The sequence below is a fragment of the Mobula hypostoma genome, chromosome 20 (genome assembly GCF_963921235.1).
Source record: "Mobula hypostoma chromosome 20, sMobHyp1.1, whole genome shotgun sequence".
NCBI classification, from domain to species: domain Eukaryota; kingdom Metazoa; phylum Chordata; class Chondrichthyes; order Myliobatiformes; family Myliobatidae; genus Mobula; species Mobula hypostoma.
The window spans coordinates 12,531,176-12,555,481 of record NC_086116.1 but is presented as its reverse complement, the minus strand read 5'-3'; the positions used below and the strand labels follow the sequence as shown (position 1 = coordinate 12,555,481).

Genomic DNA, 24,306 nt, shown 5'->3' with positions numbered 1-24,306 from the left:
TTCACTTCGACTCAAAGGAGTCTTTTTCTGTTGATCAGTGTCAAATTAAATCCACTGATTTCAATGTTGTAAAACAATAAAGCACGAAAATTTCCAAGCGGGTTGAATACTTTTTATAGGCACAGTACACTGGTTGCCTACAGACTGTCTCGAGATTTTGCAGATGTCCCTGTCATCCCCACTGGTAACAAATTTTGTCATCCAGGTCCAGTAATGGACCTGGGCATCCTTGCAGCGCCTGGTCCTTAGCTTTCTGTCAGAGTGCAGGTCAAGAAACTACTCCAACAATAAACCTGTTATAGTGATAAACCCTTCCGTGAATATTGATGGTGAGCAACACTTTGGACTCTTCTTTCATTCCAGCTGTAGGTAGGCCTCAACTAAGTTCACTTTGCAGAAGTGTTTCCCTCTGGAAAGGTTTCCAAAGATCTCCTCTATCCTAAGCAGAGGGTATTGATCTACTTTCTGTACTGGGTTGACTGTGATCTTAAAATTACCACAGACCCTGGCAGACCAATTCTTCTTGGCTACTAGGGCTACACACAACCTTGGAAAGAATTCCTCCAGCCTCCATGTGATCTGGCACACTGGCTACTTTATCACAGATGGTACAAGGAACCGGATGGGCTTTGTAAAAATTGTGAGTGACAATTTCATTTAAATCTATTTTACCTTTGATAAGTCTGAGTTTTCTAATGCCATCCATGAATACTGCTGTGACACCCCCCAGTAGCTATCTTAATTTGCTGTCAGTTGACTCTGTTGCAGGGGATGTGGCATGCAAGTTGTGGTTGGATCTCCACTCAAGTTTTAGTTGTCTCAGCAAATCACTGCCCCACAATGCTGCCCTTCCTGTCTTTACCAAATAAGCCCAATGTGGCTTATTGGTTGTTGTATTTCACTGTTATGAATGTCATTCCCACAGGATTTATCTTTTATGTTCACTGACATCTTTAACCTCTTGCATCAGCAGTCCGAGGTACCCACCTGTTTCAAGCACTCTGCAATTATACTCCTGACTAAAAAAAACATGGTAACCTGCTTCAATGTCTATCATCCAGGACCACTTACATACATGAAGTGTTTTGAGAAGTTAGTGATGAAACGTATCAACTGGATCCACTCCCATTTGCCTACCAGCACAACAGCTGATGTTATCTTATTGGCTCTTCACTCAACCCTGGAACGTCTGGACAGCAAAGATGAATACATCTGGGTGCTCTTTATCAGCTAACACTCAGCATTCGATACTATGATCCCCTCAAAGCTAATCAATAAACTTCAAGAGCTTAGCCTCAATACCTCCTTGTGCAATTGAATCCTCAATTTCCTCACCTGCAGACCCCAGTTAGTTCAGATTGGCAACATCTCTCCACAATTTTCCTCAGCACATGTACACCACACACTGCCTTACTGGCTTTACATTTATGACTGTGTGACTAAGCACAGCCCCAATGCCATATTTAGGTTTGCTGATGACACCACTGTCGTAGGCTGAATCACAAGTGGTGATGAATCAGCATGTTTAGGAGGCAGATTGAAAATCTAAGTGGTGCCACAACAACAACCTCTTACTCAATGTTGGCAAGACCAAGGAGCTGATTATTGACTTCAGGAAGAGGAAACCAGAGGGCCATGAGGAGGTCCAGATGTCATCAAGAGATCAGAGGTGGGCAGGGTCAACAACTTTAAATTTCTTGGTGTTATCACTTTAGAGGAACTCTCCTGGACCCAGTATGTGAGTGTAATTATGAAGAAAGCACAGCAGCGCCTCTACTTCCTGAGAAGTTTGTGAAAGTTTGGCATGACATCTAAAACATGAACAAATTTCAATAGATGTGTGGTGGACAGTATATTGACTAGTTGCATCACAGCCTGGTATAGAAACACCAATGCCATTGAATGGAAAATCCTACAACACATCTACAAGGAGTGCTGTCACCAGAGAGCAGCATCCATCATCCCCACTGCCCAGGTCATGCTCTCTTTTCACTGCTGCCATCAGGAAGAAATACAGGAGCCTCAGGTACCACACCACCAGTTATTACCCCTTAACCCCATCAGGCCTTTAAACCAAAGGGGATGCCTTCACTCAATTTTACTTGCCTCATCTCTGAACTGTTCCCAAAACCTATGGACTCACTTTCAAGGACGCTTCATCTCATGTTCTTGGTATTTATTGTTTATTTATTTTTTATTATTATTATTATTATTTATTTGTTATGTATATGCGCAGTTGATTGTCTTTCACACTCTAGTTGAATGCTCAAGTTGGTGAGGTCTCTCATTCATTCTATGATGGATTTATTGAATATACCCGTAAGAAAATGAATCCCGGGTTGTACATGGTGATATATGTGTATTTAGATAATAAATTTACTTTGAACCTTTATCACTCACTGTTTGTGAAACCTGAATTTCATCCGTTTTCTGACATTTTTTTAAAAACTCAAAGTCTCATTGCACTTCTGAAGCAAAAAAAATTTTTTTACATGAATACCTCTCCGTTTGCAAAGAAATAAAAACAAGTTGCTCTCTTTTTTTTTCACTTGAACATCTCCCTGCACCTCAACAGGTAGGTAGTCATCTCAGGTACATTTTAAAACTTGGTCATTGCCACTATTATGTTTTATAAGTCCAATACCGATGAAAAGGAAAATACAGGAACCGGGATAAACGTATACTCTTCATTTTTACTTTAGTGAGGTGTGCACTTACGATGTGGTGGCATAATAACGTAAGGCATTCACGTAATTTTACATATAACCAGCAATTAATTATTTAAATAAACAATGCATGGATAATCAAACATATTTACAATATTACTCAACTATTACTGAAATATTAAATATACAACAGAACTCAGTGGATCAGGCAGCATCGGGAATCAGTTTGTGGCTAGACCTTGCCCATAAGTGGACTTTGAATGGTAAGTGGCTGGTAATGTTGACATCCAGCAAGTGGAAATGGCATTCACGGCATTATCATTGCCAATTCCCCTCCCAGAACATTCTGAGGTCTCCAGTGACCAGAAGCACTCCTTAGAGGCTGCATATTACTTATAAGATTCTGAGAAAATATTTCTCATCATTTTGGAATTTCAAACTACACCAACACAGATTCAAAATAAGGCATCACCCATAGAAGGTGGATTTGAGGAAGAACTTCTTCTCTCAGAAGGTCATTAAAACCCCATTCCAGAGGGGCAACGAGGCTGTATCGCTTGATGAAGTCGAGGCTGAGAGAGATTTGTTTGTCTACAGAGGAGTGAGTCAGAGGTTGTGGGGAATAGACAAAATATTGGAGCCTGAGAGCACTATCACTTTTGTGAAACAGTTTAAGGCCTGATCTTGTTCCTGTATAAAATCGTTAGCATAAGGTGACTGTGTTTTCAAAAACATGGAGTGTCAGCATATTAAATTACCAGGATTGGAAATCTAGAACTTGCCACGTCTTAAAGGGGAAATCTTTAACAGCCTGGATTTTAACCACTAAGATACACTGTGGCCACTTTATTAGGTACACCTGCACATTAATGCAATCAGCTAATCACTTGGCAGCAATTTGATGCATAAAAGCACGCAGGCATAGTCAAACGGTTCTGTTGTTGTTCTGATCAAATATCAGAATGAGGAAGAAATGTGATATAAGTGACTTTGACTGTGGATGATTGTTGGTGCCAGACAGGGTGGATTAAGTATCACATAAACTGCTGATCTTCTGGGATTTTCACGCACAACCGTCTCTAGACTTTGCAGAAAATGGTATGAAAACCAAATTTAAAAATCCAGTGACCGGCGTTTCTGTGAGTGAACATGTTGTTAATGAGAGAGGTAAGAGGAGAATGGCCAGACAGGTTCAAAGTAACAGCAACTCAAATAATCACATGTGACAACAGTGGTGTACAGAAGAACATTTCCGAACACACAACATATCGAACCTTGAAGCAGAAGGGCTACAGCTGCAGAAGACCACAAACATACAATCAGTGGCTACTTTGTTAGGTACAAGAAGTACAGTACCTTAAAGTGACCACTGAATGTATATCAAATATGCACATAATTACTAAAGGTGTGATATCATACAATTGAAACCACAGAAATTGTGCGTGAATAATACAGTAATGTTGTTCAGACTCATTCGAGCAGTTGTCAGAGGGTGTTGTAAGATGACAAGGTGCACAATTTATATGCAGTGTGAGGTTTAAGGGGTCAGTCAGTTGCATTGGTTCTGTGTCCCTCACACTGACCTACCTCCTTACATCTAATAAACCGTGTACTCCTGCTCAAACCTTGACTTTTCTCTCCAATCCAGGACCCCGCTCACATTTTCTATCACCTATGCCAGCCTCGTTCCTTGCGGATACGACCCCTCTCTCTCTCCTCCGATACCCTCCCTCCTCCCTCTGTTGTTACCATTTCTCTCCCTTCCAACACTGTACCTTCTCACCCCTATAATACTTTGTATTCTCTCTGCCCCGTTCAGATAATGCCACATCTAGTTTGCTTTCTAATACGTTGACCTCCTCTCTTTCTGTCCTGTCTTTCCACTCTGATTATCTCTTCCTTCTCTTCCCTCCTGCTTCCCTCTTTGATACCTCATCCTCTCCTTCCCCAGTAGCCTGAACCCACTTTCATCCCACAGACAGTCTTTGCTTCACTCCAAAACCATCTTCTCTCTTCTCTAATACAGGTTTCCCCCGCAATCTGAATGTAGAGCGTTCTATGAAACAGTTCGTAAGCCAAAATGGCGTAAAGCGAAGAAGCAATTACCATTAATTTATATGGGAAAATTTTTTGAGCATTCCCAGACCCAAAAAATAACCTACCAAATCACACCAAATAGCACATAAAACCTAAAATAACACTGACATATAGTGAAAGCAGGAATGATATGATAAATACACAGCCTATATAAAGTAGAAATAATGTATGCACAGTGTACTATTCACTTACTAGAATTGGGAAGTTGGAGCCAAAGTCGATTTGTTGAAAAAAATCGGCACATACACACGTGCACATCACGGATTCGCACGTACACGCATGTCATGCATGCACACATATACGCATTTGCATGTCATGCACGCGCACACACCTGCTGCGCAAGGCTTCATGGTCATGGTAGTCTTTCTCGGGGTAAACACAAGTTTAAAGCAAGCGTCTTTTTCGTAAAAGCGAAAATCCTCTTTCGGTTAATGAAAACAGGTACTAATGTAGGTCTTTTGTAAAAGCGAAATGTCGTAAAGAGAACGTTTGGAAAGCGGGGGACACCTGTACCCATCCCCTCTTCCAATACCTAGTTTGCTCCTTTCCTTCTGTTACCCTCTGCTCTCTTTTGCATCCTATCCTCCAATGGTTTGCCCTCCCATTTCCTGATCCCCTCATCTAATCTATCAGTATCACTGAACCTCATTGATCCCTGTTCTTCTCCCTTGAATGTTCCTGCTCCAGTCTCAACCCCAGTTGCCTTTCTTTCTTATTCTCATGCCCTCTTCCTTGTCCCATGGATCCATTCCTCACAGTTCCGACGGGATCTCCATCCACTTACATGAAATGCTAAAGGAACTCAGTAGGTCAATGGAGTAGTAGGTCAAGTAGTGTCTATGGAAGTGAATAAACAGTTGACGTTTACAGCTGAGACTGTTCTTCAGGACTGGAAAGGAAAGGGGAAGATACGAGAATAAAAAGGCGAGGGGACAAATGCTAACAACTACTCTTTTCTCTGGCCACATGGCTACACATTGAATACTGACCACAGTGAATATGTTTAAAAATTACTTGATTGCTCATAAAGCACAAAAAATAATATTACTTCCATATGTAATGCTGGTAATTCTCTTCAACCTGAAGAGCTTATCTTATTTAACAACACAATTGTAGCACATCTTTTTCTACCTTCAAAAGCTAAGAACTTTTCCGGTTCCTGTTTCTAATCATTGCTCCTCCTCACCATCTATCTTCTCAATCAATGCTCAATGTTTAAAGCGGCTGCAAAAGTTTCTACGAATATGATGAACACAGTAGAAATGTACGCAACCCTGCCAGCTTCAAAGTCTGTGTGAAACAAGCTCCAAGTTTGCTTAACATTTTCCCCAGCTACGTGAAAGCGGTTACTCTTGTTTTATTTCAAAATTTCTTCACTCACAACATTTTCCGCCAGGGCTCATCCATTTATTTGCATCCACTCAGTACAAGCCTAGACAGCTCACAGGGATGGTCTTTAAGGCGTACCACATTTCAAACTGAGCTGATCAGCTTGTACTACATACTAAAAAAAAGGCATGACTGGTACTTTGGGATGCAGCAAACTAATCCCTGTCAGTTAGTTTGATGACTAATAATGATTTTAATTTAAGTTATCATTATGTCATTTCTCACTTTCATATATACTTCATAAAAACTTCCATTTTTGAGCAAAATTTCCTGGATACTTAGGGTAAAACAGAAAGTCTCTCAGCATCAATTGATACTAAATCCTCATTAACTTGAAGACAAAATCCTCCTAAGACCTTGGAGTGGATTGTTAAGGATGTGATTCCAGGGTATTTGGAGGAACATGACAAAACAGGCCAAAGTCAGCATGGTTTTCTTAAGGGAAAATCTTGCTGACAAATTTGCTGGAATTCTTTGAAAAATAACAAGTAGGATAGACAAAGGTGTTGGGACCGCTTCTTTTTAGGTTATATGTCAATATTTTGGATGATGGAATTGATGTCTATGTGGCCAAGTTTGTGGACGATACAAAGATAGGTGGAAGAGCAGGTAGTGTTGAGGAATTAGACAATCTACAGAAGGACTTAGACAGACTAGGCAAATGGACAAAGAAGTGGCAGATGGATTACACTGTCGGGAAGTGTGTGGTCATGCTCTTTGGTAGAAGGAATAAAAGCATAGACTATTTCCTAAATGGAGAGAAAATGCAAAAAATCAGAGGTGCAAAGGGACTTGGGAGTCCTCATGCGGGATTCCTTTAAGGTTAATATGCAGGTTGAGTTGGTGGTGAGGAAGGCAAATGCAATGTTACAATTCATTTCAAGAGGACTAGAATCTAACAGTAAGGATGTAGTGTTGAGCTTGGTAAGTCCCTGGTGAGAGCCCCTTATCTAGGAAAGGACATGCTGACATTGGAGAAGGTCCAAAGGAGCTTCATGAAAATGATTCCAGGATTGAAAGGCTAATCATATGAGAGGTGCTTCATGGCTCTGGGCCGGTACTCACTGGAATCTAGAAGAATGAGGGGGATCTCATTGAAACCTTCAAATGCTGAAAGGCCTAGATATAGTGGATGTCAAGAGGATGTTTCCGATGGTAGGGGGAGTCTCAGACGAGGGGACACAGCCTCTGAATTTAGGGGCATCCATTTACAATGGAGATGAGGAGGAATTTCTTTAACTAGAGAGTAGTTATTCTGTGGGATTTGTTGCCACGGGAGGCTGTGGCGGTCAAGTCATTGAGTATACTTAAGGCAGGTGTTGATAGATTCATGACCAGTCAGGGCATGAAGGAATATGGGGAGAAGGCAGGAGATTGGGCTGAAAGGAAAATGGATCAGCCATGTTGAAATGATGGAGCAGACTCAATGGACCAAATGGCCTACTTCTTCTCCTATATCTTATGGTCAAAAGTGAACACAACTGCTCTTTCCTGAGGGGAAAATGCAACCATTTGTGATGAGATTCAGTCTGGGTTGAATCAGACTCAGATTAATTGTCATTGTCTTATATAACATGAAGTATGTTGTTTTACCGTAACAGTACAGCAGGAAAACATAAAATTACTATGAATTACCAAACTATAGAACAAATAAAGGGAAGGTAGTGTTTATAGACTATTCAGAAATTTGACAGTGGAGGGGAAGACTGTTTCTGAGTTACTGGGTGTGGGTCTTCAGGTTTCTGCACCTCCTCCCTGCTGGTAGTAATGAGAAGAGGGCATGTCCCATATTGTGACAGTCCTTAATAATGGATGGTGCCTTTTTCAGGCACCATCTCATGAGAGTGTCCTCAATGCCTGTGGTGGATCTGGCCAAGTCTACAAACTCCCCAGCTTCTTGCAATCCTGTACATTGGAGGCTGTCCACCACGCAAGAATCTTTGGTGACATACCAAATCACCTTAAACATCTAATGAAATATCGGTGCAGGCCAGCCTTTGAGGTGATTGCATCTATGTGTTGGGCCCAGGGCAGATCCTTGGAGATGTTGATGCCCAGGAACCTAAAGCTGCTCACTCGTTCCACTGCTGACTCCGCAGTGAGTTCTGGTGTGTGTTCCCTAGACTTCCCCTTTTAAAGTCAATCAATTCTTTCGTCTTGCTGACATCGAGTGCCATGTTGTTGCTGTGACACCGCACACAGCTGACATATCTCACTCCTGTATACCCCGTCGCCATCTGAGCTTCTAATCATCAAACTTACAGATAGCGCTTGAGCTGGCCATAGCAACAGTTGCAGGTGTAGACAGAACAGAGCAGTGGGCTCGGGTGCATACTGTCGGTGAGGACTTATTGGAAGGTCCAAAGGAAAAGGTTAAAAAAGGGTTGCTGGCTCCCATTAAACAGGTTCAGCTCAGTTTCTACCGAAGCAGCCAACCACGATTACAAAGTGGAAGGCTACAACTCGTGTTGTGTCAATGAAAACAAATCAAACAGAAATTCCTCTTACTAGCTCTCCCTTCAGTTAGTCCTGACGAAGGGTCTCGGCCTGAAACGTTGACGGCACCTCTTCCTAGAGATGCTGCCTGGCCTGCTGCGTTCACCAGCAACTTTGATGTGTGTTGCAAACAAAATTTAATATCATTTGATAAAATGTTGCACAAATAGTCACTAATACCGATTAATTACGCTCATTGCCTGTTGCCGTAACTACTGGGCAAGTCTTGATCAAAATAGTGGACGAGCTCTAAAGGTTCCTCGCTCACATCTCACCTCTCCTCTTGCCTGGCCACGCTGTTTTGAAAGCGTTGCGCGGTCGACCTTGGCGGCCGGGCCTCCGTCGTGCTCTGTCGCGCAGGCGCGGCACGTGACCCGCCAAAGCTGTAGCCGCGCTGAGAAATGGCCGCAGCCGCCGCTCCGTCAGCCGCCTGCGGCCCCGCGGTTCCTCTGACTGAGACTCACCTGTCCCCCGGCGCCCAGAGCGAGCAGTCGGCTGCGGCAGCCACGCTGATGAACGGCGCGGCGGTAATGGCATCAGGTGGTAAGAGCTGCCGCGCGGAAGCGAAGAGCGGCGGTCGTTGCCAGGCCTCGAAGCAACGGCGGCGGCGGGAGGAGGAGGAGGACGAGGACGACGAGCCGGTGGAGGAGGATGACGAGGATGAGGAGGAAGACGACGAGGAGGAAGAGGATGAGGAGGACGACGAAGAAGAGAGCGAACCTGGCGGTCCCCGCAGGGCCCGCGCCCACTCCGCCGGTGGACAGCCCACGTCCCCGAACACGCACCGGCCCCAGGGCCCAGTCCGCGGCCCCCAGCACCAGCAGGCGGCGAACGCGGCGTCCAGGACCGGAGCCAGGGGCGGCCAGCAGCAACAGCAGCAGCAACAACAACAACAGCAACAGCAGCACCAGCGCGGACGGGACGAGACGGCAGCACCGGCCTCCGGCAACAGGAGGCAGAGTTTGGAGAACTCGTCGGACGGCGAGCCGCTCAGCCGCATGGACTCGGAGGACAGGTGAGAAGTCGGGGTTCGGTCTCGGGCTCTGTGGAACAATTTGGGATTCTGGGATGAAGGTGCGGGGAGAGGACATCCACAGGTGTAAAATCAGCCGCGCCCACCCCCTCCGCTCCCCTCCCCACCCCTCCGTCCCCCTACCCGGTCCAGCGTTCCCCTTCGCCTCGCTGTTAAGCTTCAGTGTGACGAGACCGTGTTCAATAGTTTGTCTCAAACTCATTCACCCAGCTTCCTGAGAGGATGCAGCAGTCTTTCCCCACGCTCTGTATTGTTCCTCGGCTCCACGCCAACTCTTTCCCTCCTCGACTTTCAAGAGCCGACTCTGCTCTGAATGCCCCTTGTGTTTTCCCTTTCGTGTTCTGGGTGGAAAGTTTTATCTCCTTCCGTCATTTTGTCTGAGTGGACACTTGTAGGCAGTGTAAATAGATTTGGAAGCCTGATTTTAGAAGCTGTACTTTAGCGATTCGTGTATTTGGTAATGGAGTTTTGAGATGGAGTTTTGAGACGCAGTTTTCAGATGAAATGGCGGTTTCGATGTAGAATGGAAATTCCCAAGTTTGTACTAAATGAGCATGTGAGTGTGATTTAGGTCTCAATCGTTTATCCTAGAATTGCCCACTGTGTACACACGAAGATCAAAATGCTGCAAGTGTTGTTTCAGGCATCATTGGTCCCCCGGGTGGGATTAGAATTCTGAAATAGCATTTAGTGTAATTAGTTATGTTCATTTTGGAGTTATTCTGTTTTGCATTTTGAACACGAGTGTGATTGTCAGTTCTGCATAAGATAAACTTGCATATGGCTCAGGTAGCGGCCTAAATACAGTATAGAAGTATGTAATCCAATTTCGCATCTGTTTCAGCCAGTGCTGTATTATCAGAACCTCCCTCTTTTAGTTGAGACCCTGAACAAAAAAATCGGCTTTCTTCAGGAAGAGGGATTTCACTCTTAGCCAAATTAAGTTTCCTCCCTGGCTGGCAGTTAAAACATAACTGTTAACCTGGTAGCTTATTTGATTTTCTATGTAAGCAATCATATTCTAGGAATAATGCTCAGATCGTGAAGTGTTACAGCCTGCAATGAAAATCGACTTGAATGCCTGGAATAGGAGAAATAGAATTTCAAAGTTACCGGCATTCTGGGCATTTGACATGGTAGGGAATTTAATTAATCTCTAACTTTTGGGATGTGGTGCAGTTTATGCAGATAATTGCAATGGCTAGTAAATAAACATGTGTAAATCTCCAAAGAAAAAGTTTTGACATTTGTGACCTGTTATTTGGAGTTTGATCATAATTAGTCATTGCAAATTGTGATTGCAAGAAGTGATTGACTATTTTGAAATTGAATCAAATTGTTTTACATCTTTAATATGGTTTACTACGCTTCTGTTAATCTCATTATTTAAACAGTTGTAGAAGTTTGAAACTTACAGACTGATCCCACTTAAATAATTTATGTGAAAATTATTCCCTCCCATCTCATTCATCAAATTGAATATTTTAATGTGTGCAGCTGTGGGTGGGAGGATGTAAAATGATGGTTTACAATAACTTTTGACACAGGTTTGCTGAAGTTGCCAGCTATTGACTTGGTTGTCAGTGCAAAATATTTACATCCTTTTCAAAAACCAGTTTCTATTATGCATTCTTTCCAGCTGGATATTTTGGATGAGGCTATTACCTGCATTCAGAAGTGTCTTTTTTCTGCAGGTTTTCATTCTGTATGACAATGCAGTGTAAATAAAAGATTATTTTTGTTCGGAGGGTGAGACGATGTTACTATGTAAACATGATATTGAGTTTGGCAGTTGTGAACTAGATCTAACAGCTGATTGGGCAGTTTAGAGAATGTTCAAGGATATTCTGGAAATTGCTGATACACCTGAGCATATGGAGAGAAAATCAGAGTCAGGTTTATTATCACCAGCATGTGACATGAAATATTTTAACTTGGCAGCTGCAGTTCAATGCAATACATAATCTAGCAGAGAGGAAAAATAATGATAAAAATAAATAAACAAGTAAATCAATTGCGTATATTGAATAGATTTTTAAACAGTGTAGAAATACTGTATAGTTAAAAAAAAGTGAACTAGTGTCCAAAGCTTCAATGTTCATTTAGGAATTGGATAGCAGAAGCTGTTCCTGAATTGCTGAGTGTGTGCCTTCAGGATTCTGTATCTCCTTTTATAGGCATCTGTTAGTCTCATGAGACCGTGAATTTGCACCTTGGAAAGTTTCCGGGGTAAGGTTGTATGTAAGACCAGCAGTTGCCCATGCTGCAAGTCTCCCCTCTCCAAGGGAAGGGCATTAGCACCCATACAGTTTGGCACTGGTGTTGTCGCAGAGCAATTTGTTGTTAAGTGCCTTGCTCAAGGACACACATGCTGCCTCAGCCAAGGCTCGAACTAGTGAACTTCAGATCACTAGACGAACACCTTAACCACTTGACCATCTCCTACCTGATAGTAACAGTGAGAAAAGGGCATACCCTGGGTGCTAGAGGTCTTTAGTAATGGATACTGCCTTTCTGAGACACCGCTCTTTGAAGATGTCCTGGGTACTTTGCAGGCTCGTACCCAAGATGGAGCTGACTAGATTTAGAACCTTCTGCAGCAGCTTTCGGTCCTGTGCTGTAGCCCCTCCATACCAGACAGTGACGCAGCCTGTCAGAATGCTGTCCATGGTACAACTATAGAAGTTTTTGAGTGTGTATTTGTTGACATGCCAAATCTCTTCAAACTCCTAATAGCTGCTGTCTTGCCTTCTTTATAACTTCTTTTAAACCACCTTTTTAGAGTAAAATACTGAGGAATTTATGCATTTAGGTGAGATGTTCTTCCTCTTCCTCTCCCTCCAACCTCCATTTTATCCAGAGCTTGTGTAAAGTTGAAATGAGGATACAAATTTAGGTGGACATATCTTGATCGGTCATAGCATCGTTCATTATTTCTGCATAGTTTTAAATACTTGTGTTTTTTTTCCCTAAATGAAACATTTTTGGAACTAGTTATTGAGTTAAAATTTCAGATCTCTCATTCTAAGGAATAATAATTTTTGAACTTTGCTGTGTTTCAGACGGAATCATCCTAAGCATTATGTTGATTCTTGTCATTAAGATACAAATCCTGAGTTAGTGTGGAGAACCACAAGGAAGCAATAGAAAACAAGGTTTGATGTTCAGTGTATTCAGGTTTTGAGGGAATTCAACAAGAAAGTGATGGTAAACCATGTGACTGCACTAAATGAATCCTTTTTTTGAATTAATGAAAGCCAAGGCCTGTCAGCAAATTGCACCCAAGCAGTCAACAAGAAGAATAGACTCATGAACAAAAAGGTGAAGGCAAAAGATTGATTAATTTCAAGCTATCCTCTATGATGGATGTAGGTAGGGAGATATTTTCATAACTATCATGTTACCTTCCTTTTTAATAAGTCATTGTTGCAAATATCTTGGAAAGTTCAGGACACTTTCTGTGGAATTAATTTGGGCACATTGATTTAACGAAGTTACCCATTTCAAAATAGTGGCATTGCCGACATAAGCCATGTTGAATGAAGGTTTTACTGAACAATCTATTAGTGTGGTCAATGTCCTTCATATTTTAAATATGTTAATTAAAGTATCAATGGAAATGGTGACTAATTGGAATCTGAAAATAGCAGTTTGAGTTGATTGTGCAATTGGAGATCAGTACTCTTGCACTTTGGATGGCTTTTTGTACCAGAGCTTTTTAAGTGCTCTAAAGATTATATACGACAAATAATTTTTAATACAGTGCTTGAAGTGGTGCATTCCCCAACCTCTTGTCTTTAATATCAAGCACTTTCCTTTGGTATTGACTGTAGGAACAGTTTAGTGTTTTAATATGATGCATTGCTCAGTTGCTATGTTAATTACCTAAGTGTACAAAAATTTTCTCCATAACTTTTGTATGGGCAAAAACATCAGTACAATAATCTAGTTCCAGAAGATGTTTTTTTGAAATGTTTATAAAAATTGGGCAAAGCAATGATGTAAGTACTTGGAAAAATAATTATAAAATGTAACCATCACAGAGTGAGGAGGGAGTGAATTTCCTCCTGTCACTTGAAAAGCTATCTGAATGTTTGCGTTCTAGTTCAAAGATTTGATTGCTTCGATTTAAAGATTGGGTGAATAACCTGTTGTGGAATTACTGTAAATGATACAATGAACCATATATTCAAATATATAAATCATGCCCCCGTATATGAAACATCTTATTAGTGTAAAATGCAGATATTACTTTAAAAGCAAGAGGCCATTGAAAGATTAAATTTACCTGTTTGATGCAAAATATCAATTACTGAAATCAGAAGCAAGGATAATGGGAGAATTTGGTTTGAGATTAATATTTCTAATGAAGCCAAGATGTGACCAAGTGTTGTGACAACAAGTGGTTGTTTTGGGATGTTGTCTTTGAGCAACCCTTATCTTGTGGGTAGCAGTCACAAAATTACACCAATTTTTCTTTCAAAATAAAAAATATTCATGGCATTTAAAATATGGAATTCCTGAGCATACAGTTTAAAATCTATGCTTGCAATGTACTCCTGTGCAAAGCCATTATGCAGTTTTTATATATGGCCTTGAAATTTTGATATCAGAATGACACTATTTGGCCTATCTTCTTTGCCAGTAATCTGAGTTGTTTTAAGAGAAAGGAAAGTGTGATTTACTTTGTACTCCAGTGGTCCTTTTTTAAAAAAATAATTGCTTAGTTAAAAGTCATCCGGTACATTTAAAACAGAGGTTGAATAGTTCTTGATTAGTCAGGGCATCAGGGCATCAAAGGTTATGGGGAGAAGGAAAGTAAATGAGGTTGAGAGAGGTAATAAATTTGCCACGATAGAATGGCAGGGCAGACCAATGGGCTGAATAGCCTAAATCTGCACCAATGTCTTATGGTATTCTCTGGCTACAGCAGCTTTTCTTGCTATTTGCTGCCAGCTCCTCATGATTTATATCCTGGGAGTTGTTTGCACAATGAAAGTGCTAACACACAAGCCCACTAACTTCGTGCTGCTCCAGATTTCAGCAGTCTTTGCTGCAAGAGATGTTAATGGTTTTTAATAAACTGGTAAATGTGTAACTTTGAAGCAAGTAAGTGGTTTATTGAATAGAATTATGATAATTAAGCATCATTGAACTACACTGTTGTCTTGGGTAACATGCTGGAGTGTTTCCAGAAATTTTCATTTTGATTTCAGATTTACATGCATTTTTACTTGTGAGTCACTTATGGAGAGGCTTAATGATCTTGGGTATTTCATGTTTAACTCAAGTGATCTGTTATTTGCTTTTCACTTGGTTTTTTTTATCTGAGTCTCATTTGGAGAACTCTGCTCACAGTCCAATGTGATGAATAAACTTCTGTCTGGGGATTACATTAGACTGGAATGCTTAAAATTGCATGTGAATTGTGAGCAGAAGTTCTTGAACAAAGCAGACACATTTCCCATGTTCCACGATAGTCAGTAATTTAAAATGACAATGGGGTATGGCTATTCCTGCAGGCACTGTGGAATATGTAGCCATATTTTACTTTGGGACTGTGCCCACTTGCTTAAGTATCCTCAGTGTGGTGTTTTGATTTCAGACTCGTATGTATGGTTTCTTTACGTTCAAGTGTTTTATGCAGTTGCTTACTTGAAATTTTATGAGGGAGTGTGTAAATCTTCTAAGAAAAGAATTTTAAATCTTAATTCTGAGTCATTGCAGCTTTTAACATAATGTGGATAACTGATGTGATTTAGAATTGTCAATTTGAAGCTCCAAATCCACTGGAGGAAGTTTGAGGTACAAGAGAAGGAAAACATTATAATCCCAGTTCTCCATTAGAATGTGCCCCAGCATGATTTCCAGTTACTGCAGGCTTAGACTGGACTCAGATTTATAGATGGTAATTGGCCACATCTTGTTTCTTCATTTCATTTGGTACTAACTATTTCATTGCTCAGTCCCAAAAATCCAGTTAGCCTTTTCATCTTGGTGAGTTTGTTGTTATTTTTATTTTCATTAACTTTCCTTTCATTAATTCTGCCATGGTTAATATTCTATTTGCATTGAGATAGTCTGGAAGATTACATTTTCAGTTGTAAAATGGGGAAAAAAAAGCTTCAGTTTCATTTTTAACGTTTCATATGTATGTAATGCAGTCTCTTTTAAATCTGGATTATTTTGACAAGTATACATAAGTAGTTTTTTACATTATGTTTTGATGCAGGAGGATGCAATAATGAGTTAAGTGTAAACTATCAGATATTGTCAAGATTTTATCTTGAAATAATTATCTTGTATATGATATCAGCTTTGACTTTTTGTTACAGTTTTAAAGTGCATGTAGTCTTTTGTCTTTTTTGTCTTACAGCTGTAGAGAATGGCAGAGCAAAAGTCATTTTGCACATTTATATTTGTTTGGATCTCTTTCAGCTGTAGTTTTGTTGTTTAATTGTAGGAGGAAGTAGGTTACAGGCTGTTTTTTTAAGTCTGCAAGGGCTTGGACTTGTCTGCCCAATGGACCATGCTTGTTTCTACAAAAGCGTCTTCAAAGTTGGATTTTTTTTCTTCAGTCCAAATGATTTGTTTAACATAACACATCTGTAAGAGCACCTAGCAGTGCTCAACAGAATTAAGCGCTTTTGTTCCTTGAGATTTGAGAAATACTAAAGCTTTGCAGTGTCATGGTTTTAAATTACATTCTTTATTGCCTGTCATTCTAATGTTGGCTTGTACAAAATGTCTAGAATGCTTATTAGCCCACATTAAACTGCAATAGCAGCTGTTTGAAAACCCTGATCTTTAAGGATTTTAATGCTACATGGTCTTGACTTGTCATACCTGTGTATTCTACGATGTGTTTTAGATGTGCATTTAATATGCAAAGAATAATTTGTTTTTCTGATTATCATGTAACAGATTTATACAGTTTACTTCAATCACCATGGTTAAGAAAAGCCCTATTACAATGTGCCCTTTCTTCGTCCAGGTCTGTTTGAGTTTTATTAGCTTGATAGCTTTTCAAACCACGTGATCAGGAATGGCTCAAAAGAAATTCTTGTGAATTTTGAAGAAGATAGAGCAGAATGCTTGTAAAGAATGCTTCTGATTTAATTTTTTCAATATAGATCTACAGAAATAAAACTTGGACAAGGAAGGAAAAAAATGTTTAGTGCAAGTAGAACTCTATAAAGTGGTATTTTAAATACTGATAAGGAATCCAAGTGATGATATCAGATTTATTTGCATGACAATCATCAGCACTGTTGCGGTTGAATTCTCCTTGCCTCTTAATGCATCCATACAAATATGTAATCAATGTATAGAGACAAATTGGAAAACGTAATTTCACTAATGTTTCACTGCTCTTTCCACTTTGGTGTATTTGTCAATTGCACCCAGCCTCAGATTAATTATTAGTGCAGTAGCATGGTGGATGTCTTTTTCTGAAATAGTAAAGAGCAATTTGGTAGATTGTCAGAACTGCATAGAACTTCACTTTGGACACAGTCTCAAAGGACGTGATTGATATTGCTCATATTATTAAGAGGCTGTTGGTGAAAGAGTTATGTAAAGAAGAGCAACAGTAAACATGGATCTTTTTGAAGTAGGAATTTAAAATGTATACATCAGAATACTGATTCTTTTTTGACTTCTTTGCCGTCCCAGTTGAAACTATATCAAGTTATGATCCACCAAAAGTGAGGGTGAATTATTTACTGTAATAGTAAAGAGACATGACCAAGTCTTGTACCTTAAGTCTCTGACTTGGAGGTAGCTGCAGAAGAAGCAGATATGTAAACAATAGCATTCCTGGACTCCTTAGAACCTGGAGCCAATTGTAAAATAGCAAATGCATTACTTCTCCATATTTTCTTCCCATATTCAAACGCAAGCTAGTAAATTGGTATTAGTTAACAGAAGTTTTTTAAAAATGGCCATGAGGAACTTAATCATATCTACTACCTAATATTGTGAAGAGAGATAATATTTGCCTTTAACCAGCACATAGATAATTGGGGGGGGGGGAATATGATATCATTGTGGGTAGAGCAGTTCTGGTCTTTTCATAACATGTGGTCTGTCTGTGGTATCCTGTGACCGCGTGGATTTCCCCCGGGTTCTCTGGTTTCTTCCTGTAGTCCAAAAACATACCAGTTGGTAAGTAAATTGTCCTGTGATAACGCTAGGTTTAAATTAAGGGTTGCTGGGCAGCGTGGCACAAAGCGCCAGAAGGGCCTATTCCGCACCGCATCTCAATAAATAAATACGTAAAAGTTGAAACTTGAGCTAGCATTTCACTAAAAGATTGTTTAAAAGATTGAAAATGTTTTACTGCTGCAACAGCTTTCCCTGTCCATAGATCAATATGCATGGAAGCAGTGAAGTGGTAACTTTTCCCCAGTGGGTATGGCCCTGGATTGAGAAGATCGATCTAGGAAGATTGAGTAGGATTGGGTTATTCTCCTTGGCGTTCAGTAGATTGAGGATGTCACTGAAATAAGGCTTGGAAGGATTAAGCGTAGATACTGAACAAATTTCCTTTGTGAGAATTTCGAATTGGTCTTGGGATAAGGCATCAACTGTTAAGAATAATAAGGTTATTAGGGAAGTGGCCATTTGGTTCAACAAACCCTTGCCAGCTCCAAGAGCAACAATCCTATAAATAATTCCCTTGCACTCCCATTTCCTCCCCCTCAATTGCTCTGCAAATTATTTTTCCTCACATTCCTATTCATTTTTTTTTGGAAGGACCTGATTTGATACTCTCCTTGTACCCTTGACAGATAGTGTTCATTATTGTCTCTACAATGTATGCTTTTCTTTTGTGTTGCTTTTATATCTCATGCCAGAATTTCAAATCTCTGCCTTCTGATCTTTGAATCTTGGAACAGTTTTTCTTCATTATTAAACCAAGTAAGCAGTCTTAAGTATCTCCCAAAATCTTTTCTGCTTCAACTAGAACTCCAGTTCTCTAGTAGCTGGAATTTTTCTGCCCTGGAATCGTACTGGAAAATATTTTCTGTATGCTTACCAGGATCTTCACACCAGTAGTAGGTTAATTGGCCATTGTAAATGATCCAGTGATTAAGCTAGGATTAAATATAGGCGTGTTGCTGGGTGGTGCAGCTTGTTGGGCAGGAAGGGCCTGTTCCATGCTGTATCTCTAAATTTAAAAATATAGCTGAATGGATGAGCAGATTTATAATGCAGTACTCAAGTCATGGTCTTATCAGTGGTTTATGCAAATTAAATTACCTGTTTTTGTACTTTTTTTTTGAGTCCTGGCACTTTGTGCTTTAACTATTCTCTCAACCTTCCCTTGACTTTCAAGGTTATAATGGTACCTCCTGATCCTGTTTTCTATTGAGTGCAATGAAAGATATGTTTCCAGACAATGTTGTTTATTGCAATTAGATGTTGTGATTTAATTGATGCTCTTCCTTTCCACTTTTCCTCTCTACGCTTTTGGGCTTTATTATCTGGAATAAGGGGATCTTTTAGGGTATGTCCCAAGCAGAGAACATTGCATCATGGAATCAAACCAGAACTGAGAAAGTAATGCAGCTTAACATTTGTGAATATGGTCATTTGAATGTGAAGAGCAAAACTATTTTTTTAGACCTTGTTTATTCATAGCTAGATGACTAGCCTGAGGTGGAATAGCATTTTCATCCAGTGCATCAGAAAGTTGTGAACAGTGAACAAGTTGACTAAACAGTGAAGCAACAGAATTTGTGTGACAGTTCGGAGCTCTACATTTTTTTAAGCAAGCTGGGAGTGTTAAGACCAGGATGAACAATTACTGAATTAGAGAGACGGTCTCTTCTGGAGGTCTGTTGGACCCAAGGCTTGCCTGGCTATTTGATAATCCACGTGTCAGCTTGTCAACAGTATTGGGGTTGCAGATAGCTAAGGCTCATTCCTCTATAATAGATGCAGTCTCACCTTGGAGTTCCTCCAGTGTTTTGTGTGGGTAGCAAAGGCTTTTGGTCAATTCAAGTGTAAGTCTTCCCAGTTAGTTGATTAACCCCATGGCCATTCAACACTGTAGTGAGGACCTTTTAGCAATAATCTGAAGATCAGCAGAGGGGCATGCTTGATCTCCCCTGTGCCACTAGTAAATGCTGGATCCCAAAGCTGTCAGGTGACCCAACATCAGTACTTCAAATTGCAGTCCAGCAAGTCCCATGCTTCCCAGAAATTATTTTTTTGATGTGATCATACTTCCCTCAGACTTTATCTTTGCTCATTCGGGATTCTCCTTGGGGTTTCTTCCTCCCAAGACTTTCCAGGAGCAAATCTCAGATTCAAATTTTGTTGAATCAAATTGTCTTTAACTGCCTTCTAATCCTACCAATTAACTTGCCTTTGTTCTCTGGTATTGACTACACTGTCTCTCTGGACCTTTTATGTAATTTCACATACATCAGTCAAATTAAATCAGTAAATCTTTGTTTAAAAAGATGACATCAACTGCCCTAACTTGACTTGCCTCGTCACTGCAATTCTTCAGCCTGGCAGCACCCTTGCATTCCCTCTGACCTTAATGCTGGTCCAACTTAATAGTGTAATGGCCAGAATTTTAGTTATGGTCTGATAGTTTTGCACAGTGTTTAGTACTGTAGGCCATGAAGCTAGACATGCCTACTCTCGCTGCTTGGTAAGATCATGGCCGATCTTATGAGTCCATTGTACTATAACCCAATCCCATGGTGTCCAAAAATATGCTTGGACAGAATTGTCTAAACCAAGAGAATTCCAAAGATTTGAAAAACAAAGGAAATTTCTCATTTCAGACAAAGCTGTAGGTGTTTTTTTTCGAAAGAGGAAATGCCTCTTGGTCTCATTGTACTCTACAGATCCTTGTCTTATAAGCAGATCATATCTAACCTAGCACTACTTCTGGCTGAACATGCGAGTTAATTCTGTCATGATTTGAAGGATGTGAAAGAGTATTCCATTTGGTGATTCTGTTCCCTGAGCTTGTGGCTTTTCTTGGCATTTCTTACTGTAGCTAGTCATATGGAAGAGGCCATATTGAGTCTTGTGCTGTTAGAGCCAAGAAATTTTATAATCAGTTTAAAATCGAATGGCAGAAAAATGAAAGTTTCCATGGGATTAACAATTTACATTTTATCATAGCTTAAATCTGCGATAAGACTTCATACTTAGAAAAGTTTATATTTTAGTACCAGAAGACTTGTTTGGTAGAAACTGCAGAAAATTGTGCAGTTCTTGAGAAAATATATCTAAGTTTAAATGGACAAGCTTGTCACTGTTTAGTTATCAAAGACTGTCCCTTCCTTAAAATTTATTTAAGTTAATATTGTTCTAGAAAAGCAAGTTTCTGAAGGAACAGAACAACAGAGCAACTGGTTATGGAGTCGTACATCACAGAAGTAAGCTCTTCAGCCCATACAGTCAGTGCTGACCATTACTCTTGCACCAGTCCATTTTTTATTCTCTCCACATTCTTATCCCCACCCCCCCCCACCCCCCAACCAATTGTACAACTTACCTATGCACTGGGGGCATTCTACATTAGCCATTTAACTGAACAACCCTCACTTACTTCAACAAAAACTTGTGCAGCACCACGAAGTGTAAATTCCACTGAGATCAGAGTTGAACCCTGTTCTCCAGTGATTTGAGATTGTCGCTATCATAGCTTGACCACTCTGCTGCCCAGTTTCTTGATGTTTGCACATAATGAAATGCAGGATGCTTTGTTTCTTTATATGCAAGCTTTAAGCTTATCACACAATTGCAAACTTAAAAACCAACTCAGGAAAATGTTTAAGTTTTGTTTTAATCTTTGTATAACATTGCGTATGTTGATTGATAGAACTGCTCTTGTGAAATATTAAAGGTTCTGAAAATGCTGGTTGGAATTGTGGTTTTAGTGAGTAACAGTACTGGTAAAAATATGTTTGTTCCGTTTAAATTGTTATCAGTAAATAGGTTTGAATAGGCAAAAGATGACTGGTATTTTTTTGTGATTGTATTATACATGCAGTTTCAAAAACTTTTCTACTTACATTTAAGCAAGATTCTCATTTTGCTTGATTGTTTTTCTTGATGCAAATATTCTGAACTTAGTTTTGAAAGTTTAATTCTGTCATCCAGCGATTCCCTGTCCTTTGTGTTAAAACATCTATGAGCTAGGTTCTAAGAATCTTTCTGGACACAGCATTGGTTTACTAAATTAATCAAATTTATTTTGTGATTTGTAACAATTTTTAGTATCAAATGACAAATCAGGTGTTCTGCTTCATTGCTTTCATTGTGACTATATATAATGGGAAGACATGAAAGAGGTACTGAAAATTCAAATAATTTTGAGATTTTTTTTATGTAGGCATTTCATGTTCCATTGAACTCCTTTGCGACTGGGTTTATTTGTTACCAGTCTAAATGGTGACATTCTTGTACTACCTTGCCCTACTTGCTTTCATTAACCATTTCCACGTTTCTTTTGGCACTGCTAGAAGTCAGAGCTTAAGTTACTGACTTGGAAATGGAATCAGTTAGGAAAAAATACAGAATTAACTCAAAAAAAACAGGCAAGGTATTGTTCAAAGCCAGTCAGTGAATGCTGTGGGTTGAATCTGTAAACTGCTGGGGTCATCAACAGGAACTCCTGAGACTTGGTTTAGAAACTCACTTTCCTGCCAGCTTGTGTTACTAAATCCTGCAGCTTTATATTTGGCTTGTAGCATGGGTAACACCTGGGAAATATAGTGACAAAGGTGAAGTAAAAGTGCCAAATTTGCCAACCTGCTGCTACAAGGCAAAGTAGAATTTATCCGTGAAATAGCTGATAACTAGTTCAATGAATTAGCCTAACAAGTTTGAAGAATAGCCATTCAGCATCTTTCATCCACACACATTCAAAGTGAGCAACTAATCAGTTTGGATCAAACCTTACAGGTAATGACTGCTTTTACACACTGTCGGTTGTGTTGAAACCTGTTCATTGCTGATCAGATACAGTGCAAATACTGGTCTTGCTGCAGTTATGTCTATGGGTGATTTCCCCTGTTATGGCCAATCATGTTGGAGAAACTTTTCCTCACAAATACCCAAAAATAGACTGCAAAAACAACAGATTTCACAACATATGCCAGTGATATTAAACCTGATTCTAAGACGGAATAACTTTTGTTCATGTAGAATTTGTGAAAAAATAAATGTTTTAGAACTCCCATTTCTTATGAATATGTAAATAACTGCTTCATGTTGTAGAGAATCATGATGTAGGCCATTTGCTAGGTGGTGTGGGTTGCCTCTAATATTGATTTTTTTTCAAGTTTTGTGATTCTTTCAGTCATTCTTACTGCCATTTGTATCTTTGTGCACAATGTTTACTAAGTATCATTGATTTGATATGTACCTGTAACTACAACTTGCAATAAGTACAAGAAGTTGATTTATTATCATTCCAGAATTCTTGTGTGCCAGCACATTTTCCTTTGATTTTTGGTTCATTAAGGTTGGCGTGATTGTGACACAGCATATGCCTGTGGTGTCAGCAGAATAATTGCAATACACCAGAAAGGAAATTTGTTCTTTTAATTCACCTATTTGCAAAAGTGCATTTTATTTTGTAATGAGGGTATTAATCGATCATCTGTTAGTCTTTTACTAAGAGCTAATGTTAATATTTTTGGCAAATGTTTCTGAACCAAAATGCCTACTGCACAGCCTGGTGATTGTGGGTTGGGGGGACTTGATAAGATTGGTGAAATGATGGGCAATGACCTTGGAAACTTCCCTTTTTTTGATCATAAACTTTCATCCTGAAGTCTTTCTTAGCGTGTTTTAAATTGGAAGCTGTTTCTCAATAACAGTCAGTATTAAAATATTCATAACAAAGAAATCAAAAAGTGGAATAATTGAAGGGTACACTTAGTGTAAGAGTAATGTAAATAATATAAAAAGATGAATTCTGTTGCTACAGGGTAAAAACTAAAATTCAGGATCCTGCATTTTCAGTGGAAGTATCAGAGTCTCCTGAGTACCAGGGCTAAAATGGCTCTATCCAAATAAATAACCAGTGGGCTATCCAAATAAGTAACCAGCGGGTAGCTGATATAAAATATTTGGGGGGAAAGGGTATCATATCTTTGTGCCAGGGAATAATCTGTATTTTCCTTGACACTTTCAAGGAGTCAGGTTAATATAACTTAATCTCTGCTTGACATTGGACTCAATGCAATACTATTGAAAATAGCTTCTATTTATTACACCTAGCAGTTGCAATAAGCTCTAAAACATTTAATATAGGGGCAGAGAATGTTAACTATAATTTTTGTAATTAAACATTGACACTGAATTGAACTGTCTATAGAATGTAAAAGCATTGACACAGTGTTACGCGGCTTCAAAGTTTATTCCCTCCTCCTACACCACCACCCCAAAAAAAATCACATGGTGTTTCTTTCAGGGAATGAGACTAAACTGCATTGGTTAACTTTTCAGGGGAAAATACTTCTTTCTTTAGGAAACAAACAGTTCAGCCACGTGTGAGAGCCATCTGTTGTAATTTATTCAAATCAATTGCTCAAGTAGGTAGCAAACAACATACACTAGAAGAAAAATTATAGATTTTGTAAA

The 24,306-nt window shown here is 39.7% G+C and overlaps 1 protein-coding gene across 6 annotated transcripts in view; it reads left to right on the top strand.

Annotated features, from left to right (window-relative positions):
* Positions 1–9,024: 9,024 nt before the first annotated feature.
* The window catches only part of aebp2 (AE binding protein 2), an 81,512-nt gene continuing 66,230 nt past the window's right edge, over positions 9,025–24,306 (top strand). For all 6 annotated transcript variants that reach the window (XR_010021084.1, XR_010021085.1, XM_063072401.1 and 3 more), the window contains exon 1: positions 9,025–9,663. Coding sequence is in view for 4 of the 6 variants with exons in the window: in XM_063072401.1 (XP_062928471.1) it covers positions 9,050–9,663 (614 nt within the window). In the remaining 2 variants the exon portion in view is untranslated. The remainder of the gene's footprint in view (positions 9,664–24,306) is intronic.